At 37.8% G+C, this 23,076-nt stretch overlaps 2 protein-coding genes across 6 annotated transcripts in view; one reads left to right on the plus strand and one right to left on the minus strand.

Moving 5' to 3' along the window:
- LOC106140510 (neurobeachin) overlaps positions 1-6,620 on the minus strand; it is a 457,176-nt gene extending 450,556 nt beyond the window's left edge. For all 5 annotated transcript variants that reach the window (XM_060950437.1, XM_060950434.1, XM_060950436.1 and 2 more), the window contains exon 1: positions 6,344-6,620. In XM_060950437.1, the coding sequence (XP_060806420.1) occupies positions 6,344-6,502 (159 nt within the window). In that variant the 5' untranslated portion in view covers positions 6,503-6,620. The remainder of the gene's footprint in view (positions 1-6,343) is intronic.
- Positions 6,621-12,075: 5,455 nt separating this feature from the next.
- On the plus strand, positions 12,076-22,293 carry LOC106140543 (septin-2). Its single transcript, XM_060950296.1, has 9 exons — positions 12,076-12,186; positions 12,552-12,669; positions 13,378-13,520; positions 14,236-14,422; positions 16,797-16,915; positions 17,069-17,261; positions 18,043-18,206; positions 18,988-19,125; positions 19,694-22,293. The coding sequence occupies exons 1-9, from the start codon at positions 12,157-12,159 to the stop codon at positions 19,859-19,861; spliced, it is 1,260 nt and encodes a 419-aa protein (XP_060806279.1). The 5' UTR covers positions 12,076-12,156; the 3' UTR covers positions 19,862-22,293.
- Positions 22,294-23,076: the final 783 nt, after the last annotated feature.

The raw sequence follows: 23,076 nt of genomic DNA on the forward strand, positions 1-23,076 counted from the left end.
TCTTGCATTCGTCAAGGCCACACTTCGCTCGATTAGAACACAAGCCGAGTTGGTTTATTCTATTCAAATGAAATAAAAGAGTATATAGTTTTGCCAGTAGAAAAATGGAAGTAACATTTTGTATCTATACAATTTCAATATCACTTTTGTTAAATTTTTGTACTGTAAAAGTAAATTATATTAAACTAGAATATAAATAATCTCTTTATTTGTCGATGAAAAGTTAAATTTCAAACCGGTTTTAAAAATAAAACCCCTTTAAAACATATTCGATTATTTCAATAAAAGAATTTGCATTTTTGATAACAGAATAGGTACGGTGTTTTAAAAACACACTGACCGGTTAGAAACAATACCGGTTGGCGACTTTCCGAGCAGGTGTATTGCATAATCGGAGACTGCATATCGGACGAGATCATAGCAAGGTCGCGGTCACATTACATTGGCCAGATTTGATGATCCAAGTTCTAAGGAGGCTTATGAATGACAAGTTTGTTTTTCAGCGGAACCACGATTGCTTTTTTCTGTCTGCTTACAAATTATTTGTTTCCCAACACGTAGGTTAGTAATCTAGTAGTAAAAGGATCTTTTTTCCCATAAATAGTTATACGACACATTTTTTTCTTAATACGTAGGACATGAAATTGAGGAAATTTTTAAGCAGTACGTAAGAGAAGTCGATGATTGAGTTACTGTGGCGGTGTTTATGGCCACAGTACAGATTGATGACACCGACCGGTTAGAAAAAATACCGGTTGGCGACTTCGCGTGCAGGTGTATTGAAAACTCTGTGATTGCATAACGGAGACTATGGCAAGGTCGCGGTCACATTACATTTAGCCAGATTTCATGATCGTGTTCAAGACTTGATACATAGATTTATTTTCAGCAGAATTTTGCTGTTGTGCCGACCGACACGTAGGTTACTTATAGGCCATTTTTTTCCAGTAGGCATGTTTCTTAGTGGACATAATTGTACCTATTCCGTTGTTACTGAAGAGAAAGAGCAAAGGTAAGACATAACAAAGTTTGTGAATAGCCCGGCTGCTGATCGTGCTAATAATTTGAGCTGAAACGCAATTGAAGTTCGATTAGTCTGGCATTTAATGGTACCGGTTTTTTTCTTCAAACATTGTTTTGATTTTTATTTGGAACAACTAAGAATAATGTCGATCAAAGTATCTGCAAAACTATTCTCAGATGCCAAAACGGTAATAACAATCGCAAAACGATCGAGTTTCAATTTCGTTCCAGCTCAAGTTAGCGCGTTCGAACAACTGGTCTTTAAGAATTAAGCTTTAGGTACGAGTATTACCTAAGCAAACGCCTAAGATGTTCAGAACGTGTTAACGACTGACCACGTGGCCACGTAAAATCTTTATTGGAAACCTAACCGTAATTGCTTGTGCTTCGTTCGCAATACGCGATTATGGGTTATTTAGCCGGCTAAATAGGCGCTTTGGCTCAGCGATCCCACGTTATGTCGCGTCCGATGCGGCAATGCCATTTTAGAACATTACTAAACGCCTGCTTAATTCCCGTTCCCGCGGCAATTTCGGGAATTCCTCTCATAGTGCATCTTTAAACTAAATAAGAAATCTACATACAAAATTTCAAATCTGTTGACCCAGTAATTTGGGTTGTGAGTTGTTTGTCAGTCACTTAGTAACGGAAGAGTTTTAGATTTGAGATCCCGACGCAAAATTTTCCTTATGTCTGAGAGTGCTTTTAGCTTAAACTTTACCTATTGTTTGTAGCGTCAATAAAGTAGCTAATACATAGAAAAAATCGTTTAAAAAGAGGACACGTAGTCATCGTGATCGATCCACTAGAAGCCGAACCACCACAGCCGGTTCAAATGACTCTATAGCTTACAGGATTCTCTTTCTAGCGAAGTCGGGAAAAAACAATCTAGTTTTGTTTTCATCGAATCCCGCAATAAACGCAACACGGCACACTGCCGATGCATTTCCAATACCGTTCTATTAGTCTTTACTTCCTTTTCGAAGCTTTTCTTGGTGAAAACGAAAAACAACCGTGCGGTAAATGAACGTTGCAAATAGACATAGTATTAATACTTTTAAACTTTCGCGTTGCATAATATCAATGTATGTAAGTAACTGTATGTTTTTGCGTTAAGTCCCGTTTGTAGAGATAGTATATATTTGAATAAAACAAAGTTGGAGAAGGCCTAAACCTTGATCCTAATGTGGATGTACTGGCATAGAGTACCCTAAACTGATGATCTTGTATGAAAAGAGGTATGAATGTTAATGCAGTATGCAGAAATCGTAGCAAGTAGAATGGTATAGTGATTGCCTATCCTATATACACCGCAGGCGTAGTTATGTGTGATATACATTAGAATGTCCCTTATATGACAAAAAAAATTTTTTTTTGGAATTTTGAAATGCATACCCTCTATATTTTTTAGTAATGCTATAAGATACTTAAATATAAAATTTTATCAATCTAGCATAACTGCAACCAGTGCCGACCGAGCTTCAAAGTTTAGTAAAAAACGTGTTTCCCTTAAAATTTCGGTCTGCTGTAAAATCACTATAAATGCAATGGATGAAGTGAATAAAAATAAAAAATAAATTAATAAAACATGAATCTTTAATTAAAAACATAAATTAATAACAATCACTCAGGGTAACTTCATTTTAGAGTAGTTTTTTTACAGTCCGGATACAATTTCCTATGTTCCTGGACACAGCGCAGTAAGAACTGTTATTGTTCTTCTTCAACCGTGATAAGTCCGTTAAAATCTTGCATTAATATTTTTTTAGCTTCCAGAAAAGCAGAATTGTTATTCCAAGAAGATGCATCTTCCTTTAGAAAACTGTTATCGATCTGCAGTCGCGATAAAAATTGTGTGCTCTTTTCCGATACGAAATCATCCAGTGTTTTGTCTGAAAAAAAGTAGAAATAAGTTAAATAACAAAATCAACAATAATTTTAAACAAAATAACAAAATGTTTATTTAACTTACAAAACAACTTTTGAGTCAGTTCTTCCTTCGACGGGATAGCGTTTGCTAAAATCTAAGTTTTTGTCCTTGTTGAAGTTGGCAATAATTTTTTTCTTAGTTTGGTTATCAACTTCATCATCAAATAGTAAAGAATGACTGTCTCTTCACATAAATACTACAAGTGATGGCTGAACTTGCTGAAAGCTTTAGATATTGTTGCGTCAACTTTTTCGTACTCTTTAAACATGTGCTTTGGGCGCCACTGTAAGTACATTTGAACATCCGGCAAGCTGAGTATAGAATTCAAGATCTGTTCTTCGTCTGAATCTTCTAGACTTTCTAAGGAATTTATGGTGGAAGTAGATGCAACATCTAGTGATTCTGTTTGTTTTACAATTCTTGCCTCTTCTTCCAATCGTCGTTGTCTAGATCTTTTTTTTCCGCCAATTTTTTATCTACACCACCTAAGCATCCCGTGCGACCTGGCTCTCTCTGTTTCATTAAAAAATATTTATGTCCCTCTATTTTCATTCTCTCAAAAGCATCAGCATATCAAACAAATTATCAAGATTAATTTCGAATTGTTCTCACGGCTCTGAAACGTTACCTGAATTTTCTTACAATTTTTTTGCAACTTTCTCCAAACGTGATACCCTAATCTTATATACTACTCTTATAAATCAATTAGTTTCTTCACGCAGTTCGGAAAAGCCCTTGTTGGAATTCTTGCTTTTTCCCAATATATGATGCACTCTTTAATCACAAAATTTGCACTTTCACTAACAGACAATTTAACGAATATTGTAAAATAGGACTGTGGGAACTCTTGTCGATTAGATGGTAATTTTGCACCATTTATTTGGTAGCTGGCAATCCGATAAGAAAAATATTTTGTTTATCACCCCGTTATTCCACCGACATGTTAAGCCTTAAAAATGGAGCACTAATAGTCTCAAAAATTACTTAGGAAATGGCAAATAAAACTGGTAGTTACTAGTCACAGCGCAGTACGTTGCGCAACTTGTATAGAAAAGTTTAAATAGCAAGTCGGCACGGGTTATCGTTTATAAATTGAACTAATATTTTTTTCTAGACAATATAGGGTTATTACGAAACTTTTAAGAAGGTATGCGTAAAAAAATATCGAACTTGAAATTTAAGGGACACCCTAATATACATATATGTAAATCAACATGATTTATGTAACTTATCAGGGTGTGTGAACCTTTCGGTGGGTATTTGTGCGGGGTGCAGGGCGCGTGGTCCGCCAAACCTCAACCAATGCTCCATGATTCGGGACAGGGAGAAGACATCCCAAAATTTCTCTTAAACGCAAAGCCTTGACAAACTTTTGAAAAACGGTGGAAAATTTCAATTGACAAAGGACTGCAGAAATTTGGCTCGGTTATTGTGATGCAAATTGTTGCGGTTATATGGTACGTACCTACTGCATAAATTACCTATGTGCCCACTGCGGAAGCCACTGGTCTGCGAAATCCAATGAAACAAAGCTATAGTTTAGTAGCTCTGACGTGAAATTATCTAGCCTGTTATTTAAGTGGCTAAGAATGTTTAGTTATGAATGTGGCTGCAGGGTGAAATCCTGAAATAATACGAGGCAGGCAAGGACGTCTAAAATTTTCACGGTATAACGTGCATGTTAAAATTCTGGCTACCGGTTGCAGCTTGTGATTAAATCCTGAGATGGGCTAAGGCATTGACAGTAAAATCTTTTGCGATATCTTTTTCCTGTATGGAAAATCAACCTGTCACTATTTAAATATCAATTACATCATTTAGGCATACAGCTGAACGTGGCCTTTTAGCCTCTTCAAGACCGTTGGCTCTGTCTACCCCGCAAGGGACATCGACGTGACCATACGTATGTATGAAAGCTAAGTAGCCTTGTGCTGGTTCCGATTGCATCCGCCCGGTATTGAACACCGGGTTTCTAAGATCATAAATCCAGATGCAAGCACGAATCTGTTATGGACCAAATACTTAAAGAAACTCGAAACTCTCGTTTAACCTCTATACCCTTTCAAAAGGGGACCTAATCCAAGTTTGATCATGGTTGAATTAGGGCAGTGCTTATTCACAATTTTCACATTTCATTCACATTTTTGATATAAAGCTGTTCACTTCCAAATGGTTTTAAACTTTCACCTTGATTTATACTATTTATATAAAAAATTATTTTATCTCGGAAGTTCCGAATCATGTTAGGTACAATGATCCGATCACCGAGCGATCCTACATTACGTAGGTACTTTACGTAGGTACTCGTTTAATACCTGTACTATTCATAAATAGCAAAACCAAACAGGTTTAAATATTTTTTTTATTCCTATGATAGTAGGTAGGTACGTATTTTAAATTTAAAGAAAAACATTATGCAAACTTAGTTAACCTAACACTACTGTTTTTTTTACGAAAGGTCCCCCTTTCGTCACAAACGAGTGATGACGGCTCGAAAATCTGGCGCCCTGCGGAGCCCTAGTCCCGAAAACAAGGAACCCCATCATGTGGAAAGAAAGGGTGACAATGATAATGCGATTTTGTCTTTTGTAGGATATAGGCAAATTACGATAACTTCTTGCTACATGAACTATAACTTAATTACGGTAGAACTATGACTTAAGTATCTGTTGTTATATCGAGTAAAAATAGGCAATTAAAATCTCCAAGTCAGTTCCCATAGACATTATACCTAATCTGCATAAAAATGCAAGTCATTTACAAATATCCAATTTCATGATCTACCTTACTACTGATAGCCACAGAAAATAGGTAGGTTAATCCTGCATGTTTTTTTCTCGTGAGTTCGAACAATACGCGTATAATTTTATGTTACTAGGTTGTTAGGTAGGTAGGTACTTAAACTTTTCAAGGTAACCACATCATGGTATCTAGTCTACATAAGCTACCACCCGCTTATATTACAAGATAGGTAGACTAGCTCGGTACTTTGGTTATCAAAACCAAGGATCCATTTCACTCAGGTAAAGATATTATTGATACGTATGTCCGGCCGACACGCAGTGACGATATATCAAAACAAACATTACATGTCGCCGGCTGTAGGATGGCAGGTCGCGCGAGCGATTCACAACCAAACGCGATCGATAAAAACAATGAAAATAGACGCGCCACTCTACCAAACTACCACCACAATCTAATCTAACACGTTACAGTACTTTCAGGTTAAATAAAAATATAATCATCCTATAAGATTCCAATAAAAAGTGAATAAATTAAAACCATCGCACAATACTGCAATAACCTTTCCAAGACGATTCTAATAAGTATTCCGGAAACCTTTCAGAAGTTCATTATGTAATATGGTAGGAAGTTAAGTCTACCACTTACCAGATGCAGCACGGTGTTCACCAACTCCCTGTTGGTCACCTGTCCAACTTCAATCAGCCCGATAAGAACTGCAAATTTCAGGCTATCATTTGTCGTCATCCTAACGACCTCCTCCGGTCTTTTGATATCACTAAACGGCGGCGATTTTAAGTCCGCCATGGTTTATTATGTCACAAATCACTAATTCACAATTTTAATTATCACTCGCGACGATAATAATCAAGAAAACATCATTACTTCGGCTCACATGATAACACACCAAAGTCGCATTCTGCCATTTTGGAACCGAAGTGTTGCTAGATACTAGATGACAGATATTTTCCCTAATTTTTTTAAGACAGGTAATATTACCCAAAATTCTTGTAATGGTAATAACTTGATATATTTTTCTTTTTTATTAATATTAATTAAAAAATTAGTTCAATACATGTTATTTTATTTTTTATTAGGAACCAATTTTTCTTTTTTTCTATTTACAATTCAAATCTTCGTATCGTATGTGAAATTTCGAAATAGAATTTCATGATATTGTTATGAGCTCCTTGGAAAAGTCTTAAATAATATTTTATTAATAAACTTATTTTCATCATCCTCTTGAATCAAATCTCAGAAAAGAAGCCCGCGGTTCGACTGTAAGAAAGTTTTTTTTACTTAGTTATTTGCGAGCCTCGCCTGATATGCGCTTGTAAATAGGGTTGTAATGTAATAAGGAAATATAACCCAGAACAAAGCTCTTGTTAACATATTCAGTTGCCTTAATGTGCAGGTTTCCTTACTTTGGAACGGGTACTATGACATTTATTTATATTTAATATTTTATTTTTTTACCGCTGGCTGCTGCCTGCATCTTTGTACGCGTTGATTTGACAAAAAGCTACAAATTTAGCGACACCTTCTAAAGAATACAGATTTTTTGCAAATACAGCGGGAACAGACTCTTAATTATATATAGGTTTATTCATTAGATAACCCATGATGATGTAACAAACAAACAAAGAAACCCACTATCGATTTATAATATAAGTTGGAATGTTGGGATTGGGATCATCAGTCTGCTGAACTATATCTATGCTAACTATTGGACTGTTATGACTTTTTAATAATCAAAATAGTTTGTCCAAAACTTTTAGGTAAGTCCTTAGTTAAAATTAACTTTATGAGAGTGTACAGTCGCATGCAGAGAAACATGCTGCTCATACAAACCAACAAACATAAACATTTTTTACTGTTTAACTTAGTGTAGATAATTACTATAAAAAACCGTTTGGGTATACCCTTTTTATCAGATTGATCCTTCTTCAAATCGTTTTTCATCACAAACATTCAATTCAAGTAACAAGGAGTCATTTAGCTGATTCAGGTCTCCTCGGACTGGTGCTCATGTTATGCACGTTTCAGTTCTAGTCTTCACGGAACATATCCATACATACATGTAGTCACATCTATAACCCTTGCGGGGTAGACAGAGCCATCAGTCTTGAATTACTGAAAGGCTAAGTTCAGCTATTTGGCTTAATGCTATAATTGAGATTCAAATAGTGAAAGGTTGCTAGCTCATAGCCTAAATGAGGAATCTCAAGTTTTTAAGCCTATCCCTCAGTCACCTTTTACGACATCCATGTAAAATAGATAAAGTGATCCTATTATTTTTTCCCGACACATATCCTTTCAATGTTAAAGAGCCATCAGATGTTAGATTATTTAACAAAGATACTGAAGTATAATTTTTAATATTTATGCATACATACATATATGTAGTTATGTCTTTATCACGTAGACACACACAACACTTGAAAAGACTGGAAGGCCGTTCAGCTGTATGACTTTATAATGAAATCGAGATTTTAAGATCTGCATCAGATGATTTAAAGAGTTTTTTATGATTCATTGAAATGTCATGCAAAATTGTTATATGACATTTTTATTCTAACGTGTATATGTATAGTATTGTTATATGTTGAAAAGTTGAAAACAACGTTGAAGTATGGAAGTGTTACACAACAAAGTTAAACTACATTGTTATGTACGCACCGTCAAAAAGACCGTATCGTCACGCTAGTATGTAGTAAGGATATAATTTTTTTTTAATATCTTTTTGTTATTTATTACACCCGTTCTTCTTCTTAGTCGTGTCACTCTTGACAGAGTGGTCGTGGTCATCATGTAGTGTTGGAGGCGGGCGCCAATGTGCGCCTTACGATGTCCCGCCATTTCTCCCTGCTGGAAGTCATCCTGCTGCACTCGTTAAGTGAACCGCCAATCACAGACTTTATTTGGTCGGTCCATCGCATGGGTGACCTTCCGCGCGGTCGAGAGCCTTCCACTTTACCCTGGACAACAAGCCGTTCTATGGATCCGTTGCCTCTCCTTGTAACGTGTCCAAAGAATGACAAAATGCGAGATTGTACTAAGGGAAATAGTCGCTGCTTAATACCGAGCTCTTGGAGTATCGAGACGTTAGTGCGGAACTCTGTCCAAGACACACCAAGCATTCTCCTCCAGCACCACATCTCTAGGGCGTCTATCTTTTTTCTTTCCACTTCTCGCAATGTCCACGTTTCAGCAGCGTACAAAAATATGGGGAAAATAAGCGTGCGCACCAGTCTGGTCTTTGTGGTCTTAGTGATGCTACGATTCCTCCATACTTTTCTCATTCTGTCCATTGCCGATCTTGTGATTGCCATTCGTCGCTTTATCTCGTCGATACATCCACCGTTATTCGAAATCAGAGCGCCAAGGTAAGTGTACGATTGGACCACGTCACAGTTCGCGATTCTAGTTACTTCTGGCGAATTACTGTTAGCGCGATCCACAACCATCATCTTCGTCTTGCTGCGATTTATTTTCAGACCGAACTCGAGGCCAACACGTTCCATTTTCTGAAGTAGATCTTCCATGTGTTGGGTACTAGTTGCAAAGAGAGTGGTGTCATCAGCATAACGTAGATTGGCAATTTTGTATCCACCAATTTTCACACCGTCTGTCCAATCCTCTAGAGTGATGCGCATTATTAACTCAGTGTATACATTGAACAAGAGCGGTGATATTATGCATCCCTGGCGTACTCCGGCACTAGGGCGAAAGTTTCCTGACAAGACGTCTTCTGTGCGCACAGAGGCTGTTCCATCCTCGTATAGCCGTCTTAAAAGGTGGACTAGATGTAAAGGCGTGCCCATTTGCAATAGTGTGTCCCATAACACAGGCCATTTCACCGAGTCAAATGCTTTTGAGAAGTCCACAAAGCAAATATACACCGATTTGTTGAATTCTCGCGCTTTTTCGATGATCTGGCGAACAATCAAAATCTGTTCCCGAGTGCCCTTCCCTTTCACAAAGCCGGCTTGTTCTGGAGCTATCTCCTTAGATAGGTATGTTTTCAGACGCTCGTTAAGGATATGTAACAAAATTTTGCTGGCGTGTGGTATCAAAGCAATAAGGCGGTAGTTGTTACATTTCTTTGTGGAACCTTTCTTGTGTAAGGGGGTAAATATGGTGTGAGTCCATTCATCGGGCCAATTTCCCGTCCGAAATACTTCATTACAGATGGCGTGAAAAATTTCATCACCATACTCTCCTAGAGCTTTTATGGTTTCTATGGGAATGGCATCTCTTCCAGTGGCTTTCCCGTTTTTGAGATGTTTTATTGCAGCTCTAACCTCAGACAGGAGAATGTCCGGTTCCAGATCCTCAGTATTAGGGACAGTACTCGGGAAATCGCGGCAGTGCGGGTCCTGGAATAACGACTGACAGTAGCCTTTCCATGTTTCGGAGATTTCAACCAGTTCTGTTACCACACGATTATCGCTGTTTTCTATAGCCCAGGTTTTAGATGGTAAGGTTTTAGTGATAACCCGAATTTTGTGGTACATGTCTTTCGATTCGTGTCTTCCAGCATGAGACTCGATTTCGTGACAGATGGCATGAAGGTAGTTGTTGTGGTCTCGTCTACATGCTGCTTGGACTTCAGCAGACAGTTTGTTAATAGTCCCCATGTCTGCTCCCTGAGCTTTCTTCCGACGTCTCTCTTCAACAAGAGCAAGAGTACCTTCGGTCATCCAGTGTTGCCGCTTGTGCGCCTTTGATTGCGTTTTAGACTCTGTTGCTGCCTGCTGGATAAGCTGTTTGGCCTTTTCCCACATGACGTTTGGGTTTGGCGTACCGCGTTTTGTTTCTAGCCATTCCGTCCACTTATTCTCGATGGTGAAAGTGAATTTCTCTTTATCTGTGACTTCAATCCTTTTTTGTTTACAAGGAGTTCTGGCAGATTTGAGTTTTAATCGCATTTTCATCATCAAAAGTTCATGATCCGAGCCGCAGCAGGCACCGGGCATTGTGTGCGCATTGAGGACGGATGTGCGCCAACGCGATTGGATAAGGATGTAGTCTATCTGATTGCGATGTCCAGTAGGCGATGTCCAAGTATACAATCTACGAGGATGGTGCTGGAATAGACTGTTGGCCACTACCAGGTTGTTTTCATCTGCGAACTGCATAAATCTCTCACCTCTCTCATTTCTCATACCAAGTCCAAAATTCCCTACTGAGTCACTGTGTTGTCGGGCGTTAGTACCAATTTTTGCATTAAAATCACCCAAAATAATAAGTAGCTCTCTGTTGGGTATTTTTTCAATGGTAATCTGCAACTGAGTATAGAACCTCTCAATATCTTGCTCTGTAGATCGGCTAGTAGGGGCATATATTTGCACGATGTTCAAGTTGACAGGAAGAGCTTTGAGTTTCATAGAGACTATGCGATCGCTTACCGGTTCGTAACCAAGTACGCAATTATTTAGATGTTTTGGAATAAGCAAAGCAACTCCATTTTGGCTCTCACTTTCATTTCCAGAGCAGTAGACGGTGTGGGTACCAGTAACGAAGTGACCGTTGTTCTTCCAGTGAGTTTCGCTCAATCCGCAAATGCTCAAGCCACACCGGGTCACCTCTCGTCTCACAGTGTCCAATTTTCCTGGTTGTAGCAAGCCTCGAACGTTCCAGGTTCCTATCTTTTGGATTTTACGAAGCTTAACTGATGTTCCAGTAACAGATTTTCCATGAGAAGCCTGGTTTCCTACTTCTGCAAGGCCGGTAGTCCATTTCTCACCGCGCGCCCCGGACGCAGCACGGCGCCGGTTGCTAAGCGGGTTGCATGGCAAAAGCACCTCTTGTGTATTTACTTCCATGACAATTTTCTCGGGAAAATAGTTGCAGTGGTTTCCCCTTGCCTTCTGCACCAGTCTTTTGGGGTTATTTAATCCCGCAGGCTCCTGCAGCCTCTTCCAACCATTGGTTGGGTGTGTGGTTATACCGCCACTGCTCGGTCGCCATTGCCTCGTCGGTTGTCTAGCAGGGAGCACCGCGGTCTTCCGAGAAAAACCGCCGCGGATGAAAAGTATTTTGTCCGCGCGAGCAGGTGAGGTTGACTGTTGGGGCCGGAAAGATGTTAATTCCGTTCTCCCCCTTACTCCCCTTAGTTTACCATTATTTAGAGTAAAAATATTAAATATGGCAATTAAATGCTAGCGTCATCACTAGTAAACAGGTACGGCAACCTTTCAATATAAAGCTTATCGCTTTGAATACTTCCAATTTTTTTTTTATATTTAAACCAAATTTATATTTAATAAGTTTAATTAAATATTTAAATGAAGAATTTAGTAAAATATCTTAAACCTAAATTTCTAATAAAAAAATCGATATAGTTATTGTTAATGTTATGGTTTTGTTACGTTGGTGTTACTGTTATCTGTCAGTTGTCAGTTTGTTACAGAATTGCACATCTTCACTATAATTCTTCAACAGTCAGTGAAATAATCATGGCGGCTATGGATGTCGAACCACTAAAAGTGAGTAAATATGTGATTTAAATTGTAATTAAAGTGGTTTTCATCTTATTTAACAGATTATTTATATACTTTGTTAGTGCCTCAATGAACATGTAGTGTGTTTTTCTTAAACGTTGCATTGTTTCCAATGAAAATGAAAGCGTAGGGCGTTGCTGTGCTGTAATACCAGACGATTACAATGAGAAAGTTGGTTTATTCGGTTCATAATGACACAGGACGACCGGATAATGATCCTCAAGCAACGGTTGGAGAATGTAAACAATATGTTGATGTAAATTGTTTATCATTGTATGAACATTACTCTTCCGGCTACATTTCAATGCATCCGTCAATTTCTTGTGTGTTTATTTCTTATTATATTTCAGTTGGAGCACGCGATGCGTACACTGAAATTGTCAGGGCATGTCGGTTTCGACAGCTTGCCTGACCAATTGGTAAACAAGAGTGTACAAAATGGATTTGTGTTCAATATCCTCTGTATTGGTAAGTGAATCATTCAGTCATGTTAATTCTTAATCACCCACGTCGTTTACATAGTTTTATCTGTTTACCTTGTAATGTTTCAACACTTCCAATGTGGGCTTATCATTCTTGGTTCATGTGGGTTACATTTGTAATTATTCATCCATACAGTTTTAAGAAAATCATGTAGGTTGGTGATAATTCTTCTATTGTTTAATGATTGATTACAGTTAAAAAGTATTTAACTACTTTTATGTCTGGACCTTAACATTAGGGCTATTCTGTGTCTTATTTTATTTTATCGCAGTATAAAAATATTGATACCTACATACATATTTATGGACTGAAACTGAAACTATTGCTGGTATTGCGTTAACCAAAGATATACCTAGAGAACAATATACAACAACAAAGTTCTTAGGCACTGGATTGGCCACATTCTGCTATGATAAACTTATACCCTTACCTATATTTAAAATGACTTATAAAAGTGCCAGTGTCTATATTCTTCTTTTAATCAATGGGCTAGCGACCAAGTCACTTTGAATCCCAATTCCATCATTAAGGCAATCAGCTGAATATGATCTCTCAGTCTTTTCAAGATTATTGGCTCTGTCTAAGGGATATAGATGTGATATGTGTGTAGGACCTATAAATTAAAATGCTTTCTGTGATGCAGACCTTGCCACTGTTTATTCTATGTTTTTGACATATTTATTTATCTACCAGGTGAGACGGGCCTGGGCAAGTCCACTCTCATGGACTCCCTGTTCAACACCAACTTTGAGTCATCTCCAAGTCCCCACAACTTGCCAACTGTCAAGCTTAAGGCTCACACTTATGAGTTGCAGGAGAGCAATGTCAGACTCAAGGTAAGGTTTCGATCTTCGGCCACTTTTGTTACCGAGTTCTTAAGAAAAATTTAGAAACTTTAAAGCAAAGTGTGCATTGATATATTGATAATTTGATAGGATTATATAGATAGCATCTTAATCTCATGATGGGATGAGCTCAAGGTGCAACAAAGTTGATGTTATAGAAAAGAAATGTTTAGTTTTAACCCTAAAGGTTTAAGATATTTGTTTATCTGTATAATAATAGGTATTTTGGTGGTAAAAGTTAAAGCTTTATCATACTGAAGTACCTGATCACATTGAATGAAAATGAAAAAATAAATGTAAAAATATTATTTTTTTGGAAAGGAGATCAAGTAGAATTAAAAAAACTTAGGATAACTTTGCGACCTGCAGAAGTTTTGATGAACTGTGTTGCAGATGTCAATGCCAAGTCCAACATTCAAAAATTTGTATCCTTATGTAATCTGAATACCTAAATAATTTAATAACACACATACATACGTACTTAAAATCACGCCTTTTTCCCTGAGGGGTAGGCAGAGACTACATCTTTCCACTTGCCACGGTCATACTTCCTTCGCTTCATCCACATTCATAACTTTCTTCATGCAAACTCGGCGTTATTATTTAATAACTATTAGCCTAATATAAGAGGAATAAATATGTATTGTTTTTTTTATACCAAATCATGGCACATTACATTCTTATTCTACATAATATTCTTACACAGCTGACGATCTGCGACACTGTGGGGTACGGAGACCAGGTGAACAAGGAAGACAGCTTCAAGGCGGTGGTGGACTATATTGATGCTCAGTTCGAGGCGTATCTCCAAGAAGAACTGAAGATCAAGCGGTCTCTGGGGACCTACCATGACAGCCGCCTACATGTCTGTCTGTACTTCATCTGTCCTACTGGTGAGATATTTAGACTAACTGTTGTCGTATACACTAATAAAATACAGCCAGGATCAGCTTGTGTACTGATATGATAATCACATTAATTTACCTTATTGTAGTAATCTTGGGCAGTCGTCTATTTGTGGAACTCTTGTGAAATAATTAGCAACTTTGTACTAAAATTTGTTTGTTAAATGCTGTATCTTCTTTTGTGTACATAACTAAATAAGAAAATTGCTAATTTCTAGGCAGAATCAGTCATTAAGCATATTTTATATAAATAGGTTATTTAACCTAGGCATAAAAAAACGAAATTTAAATAATCTAACAAAACGACTAAACTAGAAAATGGTAAACGTAATTGCAGTAGCTCTAAGCTCCCCTTTCCCAGAGGTTTTTTTGTTTGATTATATTTACTGATTTAAAAGAGGTCGTAAGTTATTGTTCTCAATTTATTACTTTCTCCCGCATGTAGAGTAGTGTAGTGACCCCTATGCGATATGTTTGTCTGTCCTTGACATTAAGTGATTTATTGTCAAGTCATTGACATGCGCAGGCGCATTATATTCAGGGCGCGCGCGGCACATCGCCGGGCCCATTGGGAACGCTCTTACAACGGGATTTCGATATAGATTTCACTGCTGCTGTAGTCGTCAGTTTCGACTCAACTTATATTCCTAGCGTACCTACAATATTTTATTTAATTTCATAATTAAAGAGTTTGGTTGCCGTGTGATTCCCGACACCTATATAAAAAACAATAAGACCACTCCATCTCTTTCCCACGGATGACGTAAAAGGCTACTCAGGGATAGTAGGCTTATAAACTTGGGATTTTTCTTTTAGGCGATGGGCTAGCAACCTGTCACTATTTAAATCTCAATTCTATTATTAAGTCTATCAGCTGAATGTGGCCTATCAGTCTTTAATGACTGCTGGGTCTGTCTACCCTGCAAGGGATATAGACTTTTTAGTTTAGCGCAAACAAACAGCGTAACACACGATCGCGTTTGTAGAATTGATATACTTTGAAATAATTTTTTTCTTGTTGCAAAGCAAGTGTTAGTCAACAAGTAATCAATGACGGAATTAATTAGCAGAAGGAACTGGGTCACCGCACGGTCACTGGCTCCTTACTAATGACTTTTATTAAGGGCATGTATTTAATGGCTGTGATGAGTTTAATAGTTACGTTAAGAGGCATTCAATAGCAAGTGCTAAATAATATCCACACGATTTTAGAAAATTTTGGTTGGTAGGAAGTTCAAGAAGAAAGTATGAGAAAAGATTTTTCGTAGTTCGGTAATTTTATTTTTTACGGCAGTAGTTGAGTTAGTATCGCGTAAGTCATGTCTCGAACTTGCTTCGTGGCATACTCAATCTGTGTCACTTATCCTCAGTTTATTTATTAACTAGTTGTTGTCTGCGACCTCGTTCGCCGACAATCTCAATTCAGAAAAGCTGACGCCCTGTATTACCTTTTTAGAGGGGTGGGGGGAGAATTTATACCATTTTTTTATAGGCCGGGTGGTTTCCGGCACCAATATAAGGGTTAGAAACGTGATTATATAACTGAATGAATGATCTTTTAAGTTGGAGCAAGCCTAAAACGTCAGAGAAAACCGCATTTAAATCTGAGCAATCGTTTTCGCGTTATGCGAGTACATAACATATAGACAAGCAGAAAGTCAGAAATGGCTTCTGTTGGTTTGATATACATACATACATATAGTCAATCTATATCCCTTGCGGGGTAGACAGAGCCCACCGTGTTGAAAACACTGCAATCTATGAATTAATGATGGTCTTATATGGGGTATCATATCAATATTCTGGTAATATCTTTTAAGTACAGACATCGCTTGGTTACAATTTTATCATATGTATGGATATGGATTTAAGTATGTTTCCTTCTTATTTGTGACATCCCAGGTACCCTATTTTAGGCAAAGAAATAAATTTATTTAATTTAATTTGATAATGTATGAAGTTTTAAGAAATGATGATAGCATCAATAATATGACGTGTTAAAAATTCCAGCAGCATTTGTCAGTATAAATGTATATAAAAGCATTGTTTGTTTATGTGTCACTATATGCAACAATGATGATAATGTTTGAATTCTTAGCGTTAGCATAGAGCGCTGTTTGTTCAGACATACATTATCACGTCTTTACCTTTACGGGGTAAACAGAGCCAGCAAACCAAAATGACTGAAACCACATGGATGGCTTAATGATAAGACTGAGATTCAGATACTATTAAGTTACTAAAAGAAGCTATCCCATTACCTTAAAGAAAATGCCTAAGTTAATTCCTCCCTTGACTGACTTTTACGATTAAAGATTAGCATAGTGTATTATATATTGATAATAAAATTATTCATTTTCAGGCCACGGTCTCAAGTCTATCGACTTGGTGTGCATGAAGAAACTGGACACCAAGGTCAACATCATCCCCATCATAGCCAAGGCCGACACTATATCCAAGACTGAGCTGCAGAAATTCAAGGTATTTCGTTTAAGTTATAATTTTGCAATACATAGTACACATACGCAAAATGTCGTCTTTACTCCTTGTGGGGTGAAGCCATCTCCAAACCCATTGTTATTGTAAATACAGTAACGTAAATCTGATACCTAATTTTTTTTAAATATTTTACAGTCAAAGATAATGCAAGAGTTACAAGCGAATGGCGTGGAAATCTACCAGTTTCCGGTAGACGACGAGTCTGTTTCTGAGATGAATACTAGCATGAACTCGCACATCCCGTTCGCCGTGGTCGGCAGCACCGACTTCGTGAAGATCGGGAATAAGACTGTCCGCGCCAGGCAGTACCCGTGGGGGACGGTGCAAGGTGAGATTCCAATATTCCAACTGGTTATGGTGTCCTAGTACTTTAGGACGCAACAAAGCCAAGCAGTTTTAGAAGTGCTGTCGGGGCCCGTGTAAGCTGAAACATTCTTGTGTTTTATGACGCCCTAGTACTTTTGAACGAAATCAGGGTTTGACATTTTTGGGAACCAGGATGAAGTGATCTTGGTATGATACCGATACCACGTCCATGCCAAGACGTCGACTCTGTTTCCGAGATGAATACCAGCATGAAGTTGACTTCGTGAAGATCGGGAATAAGACTGTCCGCGCCAGGCAGTACCCGTGGGGGACGGTGCAAGGTGAGATTCTAATATTCCAACAAGTTATGGTGGCCTAGTACTTTAGGGCGACACTAGGCCAAGCAGTTTTAGGAGTGCTGTCGGGGCCCGTGTAAGCTGAAACATTCTTGTGCTTTATGACGACCTAGTACCTACTCTTGAATGAAATCAAGGTTTGACATTTTTGGGAACCAGGATGAAGTGATCTTGGTATGATACCGATACCACGTCCGTACCAAGACGTCGACTCTGTTTCCGAGATGAATACCAGCATGAACTTGACTTCGTGAAGATCGGTTATAAGATCTTTAGCTTTTATGATGCCCTAGTAGTTTGATGACCAGATCCCACTGGCAGCACCCGTTCACGAGTTGACGCATGGGTCAGCTATCGTTGTGCTCAACTTTATTAGAGGGAACGAGCGACATTGCTTAATCACATATTATACGAGTATACCTACCTACTATTTCACTTTATTTGCAGTGGAGAACGAATCGCATTGCGATTTCGTAAAACTACGCGAGATGCTCATCCGCACCAACATGGAGGATATGAGAGAAAAAACCCACGCCCGTCATTACGAGCTATACCGCAGACGGCGGCTGCAGCAGATGGGCTTCACTGACGTCGACGCCGACAACAAGCCTGTGAGTTCTTTCGTGACGTTTTGTATCTTTATGATGCCCTGGTACTTGGACTGAAACTCAGATTAGACTAACCATACGAATGTTCCGTGTGGTTTCAGATACTTTAGAATAGAACCACTCAATGTCTTTCCCATGAATGACGTCAAAGTCGTCTAAGGGATAGTCTAAAAACTTGGGATTCTTAATTGGCAGAAATAAGTAATTTGAAACAAAGAAACACTTGTTTTAATAATGACCCGAAATAGTGACCTGACATCTTCAATCAACAAGCACTTGAATTCTTGTTATACTAAAATAAAATGCGAATGCATTAAGTTGTGTGGTCGCCCAGGATGTTATCCCTCAACTATGGTTAAAATATGAAGTATAAACAATAATACATCCATACAGTCACGTCTATATCCCTTGCGGATTAGACAGAGCCAACAGTTCTGAAAATACAGAAAGGCCATGTTCAACTGTATGGCTTTGTGATGGAATTGAGATTCAAATAGTGACAAATTGCTAGCCCATCGCCTAAATGAGGGATCCCAAATTATAAGCCCATCCCTCAGTCGCCTTTTACGACATCCATGGGAAAGATATGTAGTGGTTCTATTCTAAAGTGCCGTAAACCACACGGAACAGTATTAATAATATTATTACAATTTATTGCATAAATTATGGTTTTCAGCGTATACTCTAGTGTAGTATAGGCTAGTTTAGAAATCATTTGTATCGTAAATATTGTTTATATCCTGTTTGTAATAAAAGAAAATAAAATAATTTGGTATATTTGCAGGTGTCATTCCAGCAGACTTTCGAGCAGAAGCGAAGCGCCCACCTGGCCGAGCTCCAGCAGAAGGAGGACGAGATGAGGCAGATGTTCGTGCAGAGGGTCAAAGAGAAGGAGGCGGAACTCAAAGAGGCGGAGAAGGAGGTATGTTGGCTCCCGATTTGTAGTCTACTAGCTTTTACCCGCGGCTTCACTCCCGCGCGAATTTAGCGCCACCTACAATGGAATACAGGTCGGCACGCGCGAATATAGCGCCAAAAACCAGACGTGGCAATGCCAATATGGAAGGACTGACTTATGCGCCTTGTTCATTGAAGTTGAAAGTAAGCTGTGTGGTTCCCGGCACAAATAGTAAGAATAGGACCACTCCGTCTCTTTTCCATGGATGTCGTAAAAGGCGACTAAGGGATAGGCTTTTATTCTTGGGATTATTCTTAGTCGATGAGCTAGCAACCTGTCACTATTTGAATTTCAATTCTATCATTAAGCCAAACAGCCGAACGTGACCTATCAGACTTTTTAAGATTGATGTGAAGTTTTCATGACAGTCTTTTCAAGGGATAAAGATGTGACATGTATGTACGACATCCCCTCCCCACGTTTCAAAGGAAACTGGGATATGAGTCAAGAATACAATAACTTGTAAAACCTTATTCAGACTGGGTTGTGAAGAAACATTCCATGCAAATTTATTATTTACCATTAATTCCAGTTGCATTCCAAATTCGATAAGTTGAAGAAAGACCACACGGACGAGAAGAAACGTCTGGAGGAACTCCGCAAGAAGATAGAGGATGACACCGTCGAGTTCAACAGACGCAAGCAGCAGGCGGCCCAGGCGCATCACACGCTCACGCTCGGCAAGAGCAAGAAGAAGTAACCTCTTGGGGTGCCGTGATGCCCTGGTAGTTGTGGTAGAAATGTATAATAGATTCAGTACCCAAGCGCGCTCACCATACGCTTGGTAAACGAAAGTAACCTCTTAGGTTTCCATGATGCCTTGGTACTTGTGAGAGAAAAGTATAATAGTTTCAATAGTTCTGCAGACGGCTAAATCCATATAATAAGCACGCTTGGTAAGTGAAAATAACCATGCTGTCTTGCCCCTGCAGAATGGCACGCGCGATGCCGTTTTTATCGCGTGCAAAAACTATCGCCGTTTCGCTTTGCAATTATAACGTGGAACAGGATAGCAGTAGTTTTACACGCGACAAAAACGGCGTCGCGCGTTCCATATTACGGGGGCTGGTAAGTGTGAGAAAAATGTATATTTGTTTTAGTATCCAAGTGCAAGCACTATCGTTTGATAAATGAAAGTTATATAAAGGTTTTCCATGTTACCTTGGTATGTGTGATTGAAAGGTTTAATGCAGACGGCCCAAGCACACTATACGCAGCTACGCACGCTTGGTAAGTAAAGGTAACTTACTATGTTGTCACTTTGCTCTAGTACTTGTAAAAAAATTACATTATAGACATTATACTTTGTCATTATTTTTGACAACCTTGATAGTTTTTTTATGATTGCGTATCTCAAAGGTAAAAACGGGACCCAATTACTAAGCCTCCACTTCCTGTCTGTCCGTCTGTCTGTCACTAGGCTGTATCTCATCATTGATAGCTAGAAAGCTGATTTTTTTAAATATGGTATTTCTGTTACTGCTATAACAACAAATACTAAAAATATCGACGACGCTGATCTTATTAATTTCTTTAAACTTATTGTGAGTGGATATGCAACGTGGGATGTATTGACCGCGTTGTAGTTCTACCAATTTGCGCTAGATGGCGTCAGCGTAACACGTGACGATGGTACGGAACCCTTCGTGCGTGGGTCCGACTCGCACTTGGCCGGGTTTAACAGTTTGCACTTGTTTATGATGCCACGAGAGAATGCGTATTCTTCACATGTGTATATGAAGAATAGAGTATTCATTCATCTATTACATTGTAACAAACATAGTTTATACTCGCGTGACACTCGCAGTTATTTGAGATTGCTAGCTTTTATAAGCGTTTTGGTCTAGAATAGTGTGTTTGAACTGAATTTATGTAGTGTGGGATGTAATGGGTTCTAATATGAATGCAGTTTTGACTGATTTGGAAAATTATTTTAAGCGATTGTTTTGGGCCCGCTTTTCGTTTTCGCTTTAATATATTTAATATTAAAACAAGAGCCTTATCTTTCATGTTTTCCTAGTGCTCACAACATAAATATGTACTTTTTATTTTCTTACGGTTATCTTCCCGGTATAATCTTACTGCTAACTTATTGAAATTATTCCAAGAATAACATTGTCAATAGTCCTTATTTTAAACCAACATTAATTTAGGTGTATCGGCCAAATGGCCGAACATGGCGCGATTGCAAAAATATCTACCAAATGTATTAACTAATTATTATTTACATTAAAATATAGCTGTATTTTTTGATATAAGGAGAGTATAATCGACCATGTTTAATAGGAATAACTTAAAAAAACATATCTGAGTATTTAACATCTTTAAACATTGCTTGGTCACGCATAATATAATATTAAGATTTAAAATTTCACAAAACAAATATTTGCTATTACAAAATTAATTGCAGAAAACCTGGTCGATTATTTAGTATATAAGTTTTATATGAAATTAAACATAGTTGTGTTTAAAAAGTTTATTGTGAATGCGCAACACTGCTTGTAACAAAATTAAAATTACCCTTGACTATTTATGACTAGATATAGATAAAATAATTATTTAAGTAGTCCTAAAAAGCATTATCTCATGTACAAATGTTTGTACCTTATATCGGCCAGTTTTAGAAACGGACCATAGACATTTGATTGAATAGATAACGCATGTGACGAAGCTATTTAAAGTTCAAGATTTTGACTAACATTGTAACTCGATTAGTTAAATACTAAAGGATACAGTGACCTCAAAATCGTAGATATTATTATTCCCACATCCTTCTAAGAGATTCTATTACAGAATTGCAAGAATAGGATGGGTTAGGTAGACATTGTAAAGAGAAGATTTTTTGCGTTATCTATTAAGATGTTTCTCTATGGAGAATTGGTGAAATTAGATTCCATCACTAATCACATAAAACCACCGTGTATTTTATCAGCAAATAGTATAGATACGTCTTATGTATTGAACATTAATCGCTTATGTTTATGCTCTCTATTTAATTTGTATACAAGTGAGAGCGTCAATGCACTTTCCGTATTGCATTTATCGATTCATTCCTAGATTACGATGATTTATATATTTTTATATTATTTCAATTTACCTAATTGAGGTATTCAATAAAATGATTTGACAGACGCTCGCTGTTTTATTTATAATTTCACAAAGTAGTCTTTGAGGAAGATTTTATTTTATTTTTTATTTCTCGGGTTAAACAAGAGATATTTTGAATGGCTTCGGCAGTTCATAGCACATCGGCTTGTACATCTTCTTGTAGTAGGTGTATCTCCGGCGGTGAGGCGTGACGGACGCCCGGACGGGGACCGCCACGGAGCTTCGGTTCTGTTGGTACTGTACAGATCTGCGGCACTGAAACGTTGAAAATGATTTCATTTAAATGTTTCTCGCGGTTTCTCGGATAAAGATAAGAAATATATTAGTATTTTTTGTAAAGAAAGCAAATTACGAAGAATTTAAAACTTATATTTTTGTGTACTATATTTTTGTGTAGGTACTACATATTACACCAAATGTTATTTATATAGGACGACTTTGAATCCAGTAGCTTTATTCAAGGAAAGTACTCTATAGATTAAAAAAAAACATGTTCTCTTATAATTAATTACCTCGCTTCATAGTAAAAACGAAAAATAAACGCTTCCGCTATAGATACCGATTACGACATTTTTATAAAGCTCAGTGATTCAAAGTAAACCTGTATACTGGTACAATAACTATTCTTAGACAACTTTGAAAGCAAGAATTTTTTTACTCTAGTTTTAAAGTTTATGTAACATACAATTCAAAATTTACAAGTCAAAAACTGTAAACAACAATATAATACCTTGACCAGTGCTTACCTTAAAAACAACGGTTGCTCTTTCCCATGTAGCAAAAATGATGGTGTGAATGTGCAACCTC

The sequence above is a fragment of the Amyelois transitella genome, chromosome 21 (genome assembly GCF_032362555.1).
Source record: "Amyelois transitella isolate CPQ chromosome 21, ilAmyTran1.1, whole genome shotgun sequence".
Lineage (NCBI taxonomy): Eukaryota > Metazoa > Arthropoda > Insecta > Lepidoptera > Pyralidae > Amyelois > Amyelois transitella.

What these genes read in the sequence shown, in the direction of transcription:
- LOC106140543 (XM_060950296.1), top strand. Translation starts at nt 12,157, where the DNA reads ATGGCGGCTATGGATGTCGAACCACTAAAA. An exon ending in AGAGCAATGTCAGACTCAAG is followed by an intron (nt 13,521 to 14,235) that starts GTAAGGTTTCGA and finishes ATTCTTACACAG; the next exon opens with CTGACGATCTGCGACACTGT. An exon ending in CCCGTGGGGGACGGTGCAAG is followed by an intron (nt 17,262 to 18,042) that starts GTGAGATTCCAA and finishes CTTTATTTGCAG; the next exon opens with TGGAGAACGAATCGCATTGC.